This window comes from Microchirus variegatus (assembly GCF_963457635.1).
Source record: "Microchirus variegatus genome assembly, chromosome: 8".
Lineage (NCBI taxonomy): Eukaryota > Metazoa > Chordata > Actinopteri > Pleuronectiformes > Soleidae > Microchirus > Microchirus variegatus.
The window spans coordinates 13,814,318-13,827,033 of NC_139809.1; the positions used below are offsets into that span (position 1 = coordinate 13,814,318).

The following is a 12,716-nucleotide window of genomic DNA, read 5'->3' on the forward strand; positions in this document are numbered from 1 at the left end:
ATAAATAACCTCATTCGTCCTTTACGGTTTACACAGTCAGCATATTCACTGATGGGTCGATAGAGCAGGTTAATCGGTGCTTTTACACGGTGAATTACTGAAATACACTCTAACTGAATTGGGTGTTTTTTTTCTACAGGCGAGAAAATCCACATCCTCCCTCCTCGCCGTGTTTTGTCAGGTCATGGTTATTAAAGCAAAAAATTCTACTGGCGATAGAAGACGATACGACTGAGGATAGAAACGTGATATGGTGCTTTTTCTCACACACACACACATTTAGAGAGAGAGAGAGAGAGAGAGAGTCTGTCCAGGTGAAGTGTGTTCATGTCCTGTTCAGTTACTGGAAGAGAAGGAGTAAAAGTAGTGGAATGGAGATGACACACACACGCAGGATTTCACACCAAACTGACAATTCTACGCCCGCACACACACACACACACACACACACGATGCCAACAATTAACACTGGGTCATACAAATAGATCATATAAACCAAACAGAGGAGCCTGCTGTATGTGTGTGTGTGTGCGTGCTGCAGTGCATTGTGGGAGTGGGTGTGGTCATTGAGGCCTGGAGCAGTAAATATGATACTGTGTGGGAGGAGAAGGTCAGTGTGTGTGTGTGTGTGTGTGTGTGTGTGTGTGTGTGTGAGTGTGTGTGTGGGTAAAGGTTTAGTGGGGCATCAACATCTATTAAGAGATTAACAGAAAAAAAAAATCCCTCAACTGTTTATTTACATTGATTGAAATGAGAAAAACTTTATTGAAATGTGCAACAAACACACACACATATATATACATATATATATATATGTACGCACACACACACACGCACACACACACACACACACACACACACACACACACACACACACACACACACACACACACACACACACACACACACACACACACACACACACACACACACACGGATGCAGGGCAGCAGTAGCAGAGGGAACCAATTAGTGGCCTGGCTTTGATGATGTCACTGACAAATCATGCACTGATGGCACAGCTTCCGTTCAGAGGGAAACATAACACCACACACACACACACACACAGACACACACACACACACTTAAGGTTGGAAAGAATTCGACAAAGGAGACTCCAGGCTTTTGTCTGCAAGCTGATGAGAAGACAGCTATGAGGTGTGAAATAAGGAAAAAAATCACTATTATCACCCAGGTCCCAAAGCAAATGTGTGCATAAAAGACCATTTACTGCCATTTCAATAACATCTAATATTAATTTGAATCGCTTGTTCAAAACATATTGACATAAATCATAAAAAAAGGCGGGAAAAGGATTCAGCAAATTTCTGTGGTCACCCACAGTTTGTAGGTTTTTGTGTGTGAGAGGAAAATCATCACTGGCATCTACAAATATAGTTAACTTTCATGTACATGTAACGCGACAAAAACAATGAAATCCACAGCGGAGCATGGATTTGAATGTGGTACCAGTCAGCGTTGACTCTGTGCCATGTTTTTTAATCAGCGAGCGGACGCGGTGCTTTCCACGGTGACTGGACTGGTGCGACAGCTGTGGGCGGATCTGAACACTCACCACATCATAATCTGCTCCAGTCTGTAAACCAGAACATCTTTAGTCCATTACACTGCACAATCTGAATGAAGTGTCGATGACACCTCCTGCAATAATATGACTGTGTGTATCCTGAAGTTCTTCTTCTTTGGGGAGGAGGGGGGGAGGGGGGGGGGCTGGTCTTTGAAACAGGGGAAGCTCATGTCAGGCTCAGTTATTTATCCATCAATCCTACAAACGATCAACTACAACAAGGAAATGGGATATTTAAGTAAAACTGAAATGCTTTAATAGTGTTTTTATTTGCCCGCTCCGTGCTCCACTGACTCCCAGAGAAGCTGAGCTTCCCTGGAAGTGACGGTTTTGCCGCATTTGTCCAGGAAAAACAGTTTTATATTAAAATGTAAATACATTTTAGACACTTTAGAGGTTTGAAGTTCAATATTGATTTCATTTTTGCACACGCCAGAGGATTATTGTTCGACACGCTGCAGTTTAGTGGTGCTGTTTTGGTGGCCTCACCTCCTTTAGATTTGTATAATGTAATATTGGATTACAGTGTAAATAAATAACTTTGTTTTAACCTGACACTATGTCACATTTCTTATCCTATACACGCTGGGTGTAACTGTAATTAATTTGAGTTTTATCAAAGGCTCTGCAGTTTGTTCTGGGTGTGGAGCTGCAGGGCTGCAAAGGTACAATACAATATTTACACAGCTGATATCTATATATATATATCTATATATATATACACACACATACATATTTTTTTGTTTTTGTTCTTTTATGCAGTGGGACACAACACATGCAAAGTAAGAAATACAGTAAAAGTTGGGCATAGGCGTCATAAAAATTGCTTTTAAGTCCATATGGTTATAAAAGCCTTTATGTTAAATTATCAAAAAAAGTTATAGTTTTATATAAACTGTGTATTACAGACAGAGCTGTTAGTATTAGTTCTGAGGTTCTTGAGCACATTGCTCAAAAGCTTTTACTCTTATTTCCCATTTCACACAACATCCTCCGACCGTTCAGCTAATGACCAAAGTCAAACATTTGGTCAGATATTTGTCTCAGGACATAAAAACTAAACTATTAGGAGATTAAAGTTGTGTGTTTTATAGAGACTAGTGTAAGAGTGTAAATAAAGAAAACTTTAAGTAACACTATGTGAAATCACAGCTCGATCTGCTCTCAAGACGTATGGACAATAAAGAAATGTCAGCGTTGGAGTTATTTCTCTATCTCTTTTAAATATTTAATACTTTACAGGTAAGACGTGGACTGAAGTAGTGAAAATAACTCCTGCATATGAACAGAAATGCGTGTATTCAGGAAATGCTGTAGATACCTACACTCTTAGAAATAAGGGTTCCAAAAGGGTTCTTCTACAAGGGCTGAGGTTCTACCTGGAACCATTTGCTTCTGTAAAACCCTTTCCCAAAGAAAGGGTTATTCAAGGGTTCTTGGTAACACTAATGGTTCCAGTAAGAACCATTTTGATCCAGAGAACCCTTTAAAACCTCTTTCCTGAATAAAGGGTTTTAAAAGGGTTCTTGGTGGAACCCTCCAAAACGGTTCCAGGTGGAACCTTTATAAAAAGGTTCTACCTGGAGCCAAAAAGGGTTCTCCTATGTATTAAATCCTTTCCTATGAATTAAATGTTCTGTTCAGTGTTTGGTGACAGTGAGTTCTTCTCCATCCTCATCTGATCCACATCCACTGCTCCCTTGTCTCTTTTTCTGCTTAGTTTCACTGTTTTCTCGTGTTTTAGGCTTTTTTGCTCTTTATACGTGTATGTCTGAGCTGTGTGTGTGTGTGTGTGTGTGTGTGTGTGTGTGTGTGTGTGTGTGTGTGTGTGTGTGTGTGTGTGTGTGTGTGTGAGTGTGTAGACTTGCATATATCTCTGGCAGTCAGTGTGGCGCCATCATCTCATCAGCATGCAGGAGCAGCACTGCAGACACACACTTACATGTACACACACACGCACATACACTCTTAGAGCCAAACTTCCAGAGTGATTCCTGTGGGTTAACATTATAATTATTATTATTATTATTATGAGTAACCTCAAAGTCTAAAGTCACATCCTCAGATATGATTTTCTACTTTAGCAGAGTCAGTGAACAAAACCACATCTGGCCTGAAAAACTGCTGTTCCTCTGCTCCGGGACACAGTTGGCCGCGTTCACACTAAAACAGAAGCATCACGAGAGTCAGCAGCATCTGCTCCTGAGCTGCTGTCACGCGCTCATCAACTCAACATGTGTCACTATTAATTCTCCACACTTCTTGTCTTTAAACAAAGAAACATGGAAGTCACAATCCTCCGATCTATGAATGTTTTTGCAATTTCTCATGCCCAAAGTTCAAATTCAAGCCCTGGTTACATTGAATGAGTTCAAAACTCTTGGTGAAATCATTTTAGTCGACATCGTATGTTTGCAAGTGTTTAATTTAACTTTAATTGTATGTGTTGTTTGTTGTTTTTAATGCAATTACTGTATTCTGCTTGACCTCAAATTGGACCAACCTGGCTAAATAAAGGTTAAATTGAAAAGAAATTCAATCAAAATGTTGATTTATTACATAAAGCTGTTGCCCGTGATGTCCCACATCTCTGGTTAAATCATTTTCATGTGCAATTTGACTGTATCTTTTGCAGTAAATGTTTCAAAATGAAAATAATAGTGGTGCAGTTTACTCGACAACTGTTAGACCCACACAGATTACGTTCCCACACACACGACTAAACCACATTCTCTCATTGTGTTTTCTACAGAACGCTTTTTCTCCCAGATCTCATTTGTTTTTTGACATGTCACCAATTGTCACGTAGAGTATTTCATGAGGCAGAATTCCTAAGAAAAAGAGATCAGGGGTCAGTCGTGCTGTTGCTGCAGTGATATGAGGACACGAGGAGTGTATTTTAGTACTTAAGTATCACAGTACTATCAGGTAAAAACATTAACCTGAGGCTTTCTATGCCTCCATCAACCTTACTTCTGCTAAAAGTGGATAAAACATGATGACATTTAAACGCTCACGTCTATAGAAATGTTAACAAGTAACGTGATACTGGTTCAGAGAACAAAGTTTTTATAGGAGACAATGTTGTGAACAGGTGCTTCTCAGAGTACATGTTTGACTGTTATTGTGTTAGGACAACATGACGGAGAGTGATTCCAACAGAGGAATTAAAGAGGAATATGAGAAGAAGAAGAACAACTGACCATTATGTTAAAAGTGTAATGTCCTGTTTATTACTCTGATCAAAGTCACTGTCACACTATATTGACATAAACGTGCTCGTCTACCTCTTCCTTCATCGCTCCGTTTGTTTGTCTTGCAAAAATGAATATATTAAACACTGAATTGTCGTTAATCTGTTACTAAATCAATCGCTAGCTTTCTTGATATCTGTTTGAATGTTTTCTTTTAACGATTAAACTAAGTTTACACCTTTTTTCCTCTGGTTTCTTAGCTCCATATAACCAGTTGATTAATCAGAAAAATCTATTTTGAAGATTGTCATCAGTTGCAGCCTTAATTGTGTGGTTTTATTAACATAAAAAGGTATGACCTTGTTTATTTATTACTGAATAATATTTGATTCTTCTTCTTTTCCGATATACACAAGACACCAGAAAGAATATACATTATATAACCGCTAAGACATTACAGCTGCAACTCACAATTATTTTCATAATCGAATAATCTGTTGATTATTTTCTAAATTAATTGATTAATCGTTTGATCCATAACATTTCAGAAAATGTTGCAAAACCTGGAGATGATGTTCTCAAATGTCTCACTTTGTCCACAAACCAACATATTTCAGTTTTAATTATTTCTTTGTTATATGGAGCAAAGAAAGCAGAAAATATTCACATTTAAGAAGCTAAAAAACACTCAAATTGATTAACGAATAATCAAAATAGTTGACGATGAATTTATTAATCAATTACTAATCAATTTATTTTTGCAGCCCTCTTAAGTACATAGGTCTTTTGAAAATTAGGGAGCCCAGATGAAAAATTTTGGAAAAAAAAATCAGGTTTTGAAACGTTTCACAGACCAAAAACGAGTCAATTAATTGAGATAATTAGAGTCAAATTCATCCACAATGAAAATCCTAATGGTTTTATACAAATATCTATATTTATATGAAATCTATTTCTAAAAAAATATTGATATTTTGTATGAAATTGCGCAGATGTGTATAGGACAATATTTAATCGAAAAATGCTCATTTGACACAGATTTTGGCTTTAAGAAATATTGTGAATATTCTGATTCTGATCAAATTTGGAGTAAAAGTTCAGCCCTGTCCTCTGAATAAAGGATGATCCTCACTTCCTCTGACACTGGTGCTGATAAAGCAGCTGCTGATGCCACAGTTAACGTCCATGACAGGGTTAACGCTGCCTCACGAGTTAGCACTAAAATTAACCTCCACCACAGCTGGCTCTCATTAGCCTGTAACAACACTGAAAGCCTGTATTTCTACTCTCTTTCTCCGCTCTCCCTCTCTCTCTCTCTCTCTCTCTCTCTCTCTCTCTCTCACACACACACACACACACTCATATTATATTTAGCCGCCAAGTTTAACCTGGCTGTGCTTCTCTTCTGGTTTGGCACCGTCTGTGTTTGGAAATGAGGGCGAGGGAAGGAAAGAAAGAAAGGAAGAAAGGAAGAAAGAGTGAGGATGAAGGGAGTGGGGGATGATGATGATGATGATGATGATGTACAGTGAGACTGAGGATTTGTGCAAAAAAGAAAAAGGGTGGAATAGAGGAGGTAAAGAAACACACGGTGTGGGATGTTCATATAAAATGCCACAAAAATAATAAACAGAGGAAAGAGCGCGGAATGTATGTGTGTGTGAGGGAGAAAATATGTGAGGAAAAGTCGTAAAAAACTTGGTCGCTTCGTCTGGACCTCGTCTTTTTCCACCGTACGTCGACTAAAAAGATCAAATGAATGTGTGTTCTCTTGTTTTAGAGCTGCTGTTTTAGAGAATAAAACGCTCAAAAGAGTTGACAATGAACTGAGTAATTGTTTCAGTCCTAATATATAAAGTACTGTATGTCCACCACTGCTCTGCACTGTAATCATCTGTTTGTTTAGAAGTAAACAATAACAAAAAACGTAGAACAGATGAAAAAGTTTGGACCAGTTTAGCTCAAACTATCCCTGAGTGTGTGTGTGTGTGTGTGTGTGTGTGTGTGTGTGTGTGTGTGTGTGTGTGTGTGTGTGTGTGTGTGTGTGTGTGTGTGTGTGTGTGTGTGTGTGTGTGTGTGTGTGTGTGTGCGCAGTGACAGTAATTAAGAGGAGAAGTTGCAACGTACACAAGATTTCCAGCCTCGGCCTGACAGTTGTATTCTGCACGGAGGTCCAGAGGTGGCAGAGGCTATGTGTGTGTGTGTGTGTGTGAGTGTGTGTATAAATTAAAGCTAGAATCCTGGTGAAGCATTGCTTTGAAAAAAACAACAACAACAACAACAACACTAAGCAAAACAATTAAAGGTTTAAAAGTGTCAGAGCAGCTGAGTGAAGTGTCCATGTTCTCCACTCTCTAACTCCAGCATCATCAGGGTGACAGAGACGAGGATATTGTCTTACACACACACACACACACACTCTGAACACACACACACACACACATATCCCGACTGACTATCAGGGCACTTGTGTTAAATAATTAACAGTGTGTGAGATTGGGCCGTCAGCCTTCAGGCCAAGGAGGTCCATCGATTCCCCAGAATGCATTTTTAATGAGCTGCCAGCCGGCATTCATTTCAGCTGGCTAGTGTCCGTGGAGGGCATTTTGACACACACACACATATATAGACACACACACTGCGCCAGGGGAGACAATTAACACACACACACACACACATACAGCAGCAACACCGTATTGTAAAGTGGATATCAACATAACAATGGGAGCAAACTCTTGAAATCTTTGTGAAATTTGTGAAACTTTATTTTTCGGGAGTGATGTTTGTGTGAGCAGGTGATCACTGTCTTTTTTTTAGCCACTGAACAAAGGCCACACTGGACTTATTCGGGTCTCTGCACGTTTCAACAAGTCTAATTTAAAGGTGCCATCTGTAAGAATGTGGCCAAAAACAGTTACTACATTCAAATTCAAAATACCGAGGTCTTTTAGGTTTGGTTTTCTGACGTAACTGGCAACCCGTGGTTGCTCGGCAGCTGAGACTCTACTGACTGCAATGATTGGTAGACGGCGGTAGGTGGCGCCACATGCCAAAACATGATTTAAAAACATAAACATGATTTTCAGTCTGTAAAATATTTTTTTTAATGCAAACATTTTGTCTGTACTGTTGTTGTTGGTGAGTTCAGTTTGTTATATGAACATTATTCCTGAGTCTCTGTGACATATTAGGAGGATTTTATGGCCAGTTGCTTTAGATTTATTACATAATGCAGCTTTAAGACTTTTTAAGACTTTTTCAAGATCATAATGGATACAATTAAAGACCCATTTCAAATCCATAATGGCAAAAAAGTACAAATGACATGAAGGAAAATTGGAGGCACAAATGTTTGAACTTGCACTTACCCATCTTATGTAAGCAATTCGGCTTAGCTGTGGGCTTTCGTTAAGTTTTCTCTGCTGCTATGCTAACACACCGTGGCGCGCGCTCAGCACACTAGCTAGTGGTGCTCAATAAATTCTCACCGGGCAGCACAGGTGGCCTACTTTAGTTCCGTTTTGTAGTTATGATATCGCATCCTCAAAGCGAGACTGAAGTTTATGCATGTTTTAAATAAACGTAACGTTAATAGACGTTAAAAGACCTTTCAAAATTTTATTTAAGACCTTTTAGAAAATTTTACAAGAATTTTAGACATTTTAAGGACTTATTGGATTTAAGGGTTAGGGTTATACAACTCCATTTAATCAAACCCAAACACAACATAACACACGGTCAAAAAACTGTGTGCTTCACCTCCTGATTAATCAAGATTCAAAGAGTTTACTGTCATATGAACAGGTAGAAAACACGTTTCTTAAAAGTTAACCCTAACCAACACTATATCACCTTTGCCTGATGGAGAGCACACGCCTCTGGGTTTTGTATTGTCAGGGTTTAAAAACATGATCGTATCAAAATGTTTTGCAGAAAGCTGCGTAATTATTGCATCATCAAATATCTCAATATAATAAACTTTATCAGAACTGTCTTCTTCCTTCGTCTAAACACACAGCTCAGTGGTGCGAGGTTCTAAAAACAAAACAAAAATGGCTCCAACAGTCGCCATCACCTGAGAAATTAAAGTCACAACGAATGGAGCAATTATTGCCATAATGTCGATTATTTTCTCAAGTACTTGTTTGGTCCATAAAGCAAAAATGATTCAGTTTTAGTGATTTCTATGTTCTATGGAGCAAAGAAACAAGAGAATATTCTTATTTAAAAACCTGAGAATCTTCAGACCTCATCATTCTCCTTCCTTTTCCAAACAGGGAAGCGCTCTCACACCTCCCCTGTTGTCATTCATCTTCCTTCTTTGTGATTGGTCAACGCTTGAGTGAGTTTACGTGGGCGGAGTTTATTTCCCTTTGATCGTGTCGTGAGCTTCAACTTCAAAAGTATAAAAATGCAAAGTATAAAAAAAATCTGTGTCCGGTTTGTCTGGTCGAGCTGTCGACGCTGCACTTTTACCTTTCACAAGCGCTCACACACACACACACACACACTCACATTTATATACAGTGCTTTTGAATCACACACACACACACACACACACACACACACACACACACACACACACACACACACACACACACACACACACACACACACACACACACACACACACACACACACACACACACAGAGACACACACGCAGACACGTTTTTGAAATGAAAGAGGAACCAAAAGCAGGACTATGAGCAGAGACGGATGTGTTTCTGCAGAACACGACTTTTGTCTGTGAAAGTTCTCTGCAAACATTAATGAGTCAAGGTCACATGAGCGGATAAAGACCATCCTGAATCCAGATTTTGTTGATCGTCTCGATGATTTAACAAAATTTTGATCAAATATCTCTTTAATCTCACTGTTGCTGCTCTGTCTGCTCAGACTCAGACTGTAATATATGACCTTTTACGACAATTGTGTGTGTGTGTGTACTTGTATTTGAGGACGTTTTTTGGCATAAACACTGACCTCGTCATGGAGACCAGAACCTGGTCCTAATGAATGTTATTTTCTAAGGAACTAAGACGTGAATTGTGGATAGGTTGAGGTTAGGACTGGACATTAACAGGTAATAGTTAAGGTTAGCGATGGTGGTAAAACCAGAAATACTGTTCTACTGCATTAACCAGCATGTGTGTGATCAGAGAGGAGCTGAGGAATTATGTATTATAAATTATCATTTATTTTTGATTTTATGACTGTAGAATTGTCATAAAAAATGTTCAATGAAGTCAATTTTTAAATTGAAAGATAACTCTCATTTTCGATATCTGGTAATTATTCAACTGTTTAGGAACTACGGTACTGAGAAGCTGACGTCACTAACACGTGACACGCTGGTGAATCTTGCCAAGTATATGGGTGCAAAGCTGTATTTCTCTGCTTTCCGGTATCCATCCATCCACCTTCTACCTCTTTATCCTCTACATGAGGGTCACAGGGGGGCGCTGTACCAATCTCATCTCGCTGACATAAGGGCGTGAAAAGATGGGGTCACACCTGGAAAAGATCGCCCATCCATAGTTTATGAACTTTCTAGATATCACAAGCGGTCGAGGAGTTACAATGATGACCCACATACCTGTCATACCTGGCTACACTCTTAGAAATAAGGGTTCCAGAAGGGTCCTTCTAAAAGGGCTGAGGTTCTACCTGGAACCATTTGCTTCTGAAAAACCATTTCCCAAAGAAAGGTTCCAGTAACAACCATTTAGATCCAAAGAACCCTTTAAAACCCCTTTCCTGCATAAAGGGTTTTAAAAGGGTTCTTGGTGGAACCCTCCAAAAAAGCAAAAAAAGGGTTCTCCTATGAGGACAAGCCGAAAAACCTTAAATGGTTCTACTTAACACTTTTATTTCAGTGTGTGAAGTATATGTGAGGAAGAGGAAGATGATTTGTGTGTGTGTGTGTGTTGCACTTGTCCTACCTTTCCCGTCTCTCGTTCAAAGTCGACGTATTCCCTTGTAGGAACTTGCCGCTGGTCTCCGTGAAGGTTGGCTGGAAAGAACTGCAGCGAGAGGTTTGTACCTGTCGCTACGAAGGCCTAGAGAGAGAGAGAGAGAGAGAGAGAGAGAGAGAGAGAGAGAGAGAGAGAGAGAGAGAGAGAGAGAGAGAGGGGGAAAGAGAGAGAGGGGGAAAGAGAGAGAGAGAGAGAGGGAAAAGTCAGTTTATTTCAGACTCTGAAGTAAATGTGAGAAACAGCCGTGACAAACATGTGACCGATTGTGTAAATTGTTGTGGCTAATGTGTTAACAAAAACACAACGCGGCCTCATGATCTCAGTAATCACAAACTGCTCTTTTTAATAAAGTACAGCACATAAATAAAGCCTGTATAACAATAACCTGGCATTTATCACACAGGTAACATGATAATGAAGTTATGAAACTGCTTGAGAGTCAGCGACGTGTCAGATATCATATTTTTCTGTTTGTTTGTTTTTTTGGGATGTTTTCATTGACATATTTCCAGACAGTTCTTGCATAAAACAAATGCTTGAATACGTATAAATGTCTTATTAGCCTGGGAGGGTTTTTAGGTTTGATGGAGTCAAAGCTGACATCAAAGTTCTTTCTCTACTTGATCCTAAACCGCCCTCTCTCTCTTTCTCTCTTTCTTTCTTTCTTTCTTCTGGGTCTAACCACTCTGTCAGTGAACAATACACACACAGCTGACTTCCATTCCTTTGGACGACCTAACCCAGAGCCTCATCCCTGACCTTAACCATGACCACAATTCTTCAAATCTTAGCCCTAAACTTTAACCAGTTCCTCAAATATGAGCTTCTGCTTCACTAGCACCAGGTTTTGTTCTCCATGAGGACGTCTACTGGACCTGATGAGGTCAATGTTTGTGACAGGAAAAGATCATGAAGAAGGAGCAAAAACGCACGCACATTTCAAACGATTACTTACTGATTTGACCTTGAAACATGCAAATAAGTGGCTTCAACCTTTTGAATTTACCTTAAAATATCTATAAATGAGTGTATACATCTTTACGCTTAACTAATCTTTACTGCCCTGTGTTCTTTTGACTGATGACTGATTTTGACAATCCTGGTGAAAATGTACGTATTTAAATGGTTTGGTGAAAAAGTGTAGAAAATTGGAAGTGGGAGGGGCTAAAATTTTGCTCGTTTGGGGCCATAATCGTAATTGAAACATACGTGATGATCGATTGGACAGCCCTACACACACACACACACACACACACATACACAGTGAATAATCATATTATACCTTCATTTTTTTTATTTGTATAAATGTAACTGCTACTCTCCAGACAGACAGACACACACACACACACACACACACACACACACACACACACACACACACACACACACACACACACACACACACACACACACACACACACACACACACACACACACACACACACACACACACACACACACACACACACGGAGACACATAAATAAAATTCAAATCAATAGAATGCATTTCTCTGTCGCAGTCAGAAAGCAATGAATTACACAGAGACAGAAAATCAAGTTAGAAATGGCTGTTTTTTATGCACGAGTGTGTGTTTTTGTCTTTGCATGCATGTGTGTGTGTGTGTGTGTGTGTGTGTGTGTGTGGTGTTTGCTGGGACGGATCAATACTAAGGGCATTAGGGTTGTGACTGAAGCTAGACGCATATGAATTATGCACCCTGTCAAATCAGTTCCTCGTCAGAGAGAGAGAGAGAAAAAAGAAAGAAAGAGAGAGAGAAGTTGAAAATGATTCAGTGTGCACATGGACACACACACAAAGAGAAAAGACAGCGTCTCACACACACACACACACACACACACACACACACACACACACACACACACACACACACGAAACAAGAGCTCAAAGAACACCCGAGTCATCATTTCTGCTCTATTTGAAGTATTGGATTACAACCA

General features: G+C 39.4%; 1 protein-coding gene across 3 annotated transcripts in view; it reads right to left on the minus strand.

Annotated features, from left to right (window-relative positions):
- cbfb (core-binding factor subunit beta) overlaps positions 1 to 12,716 on the minus strand; it is a gene marked incomplete at its 3' end in the record, with an annotated part of 36,986 nt that overhangs the window by 17,974 nt on the left and 6,296 nt on the right. For all 3 annotated transcript variants that reach the window (XM_083893126.1, XM_083893125.1, XM_083893127.1), the window contains exon 3: positions 10,725 to 10,841. In XM_083893126.1, coding sequence (XP_083749252.1) covers positions 10,725 to 10,841 — 117 coding nt within the window. The remainder of the gene's footprint in view (positions 1 to 10,724; positions 10,842 to 12,716) is intronic.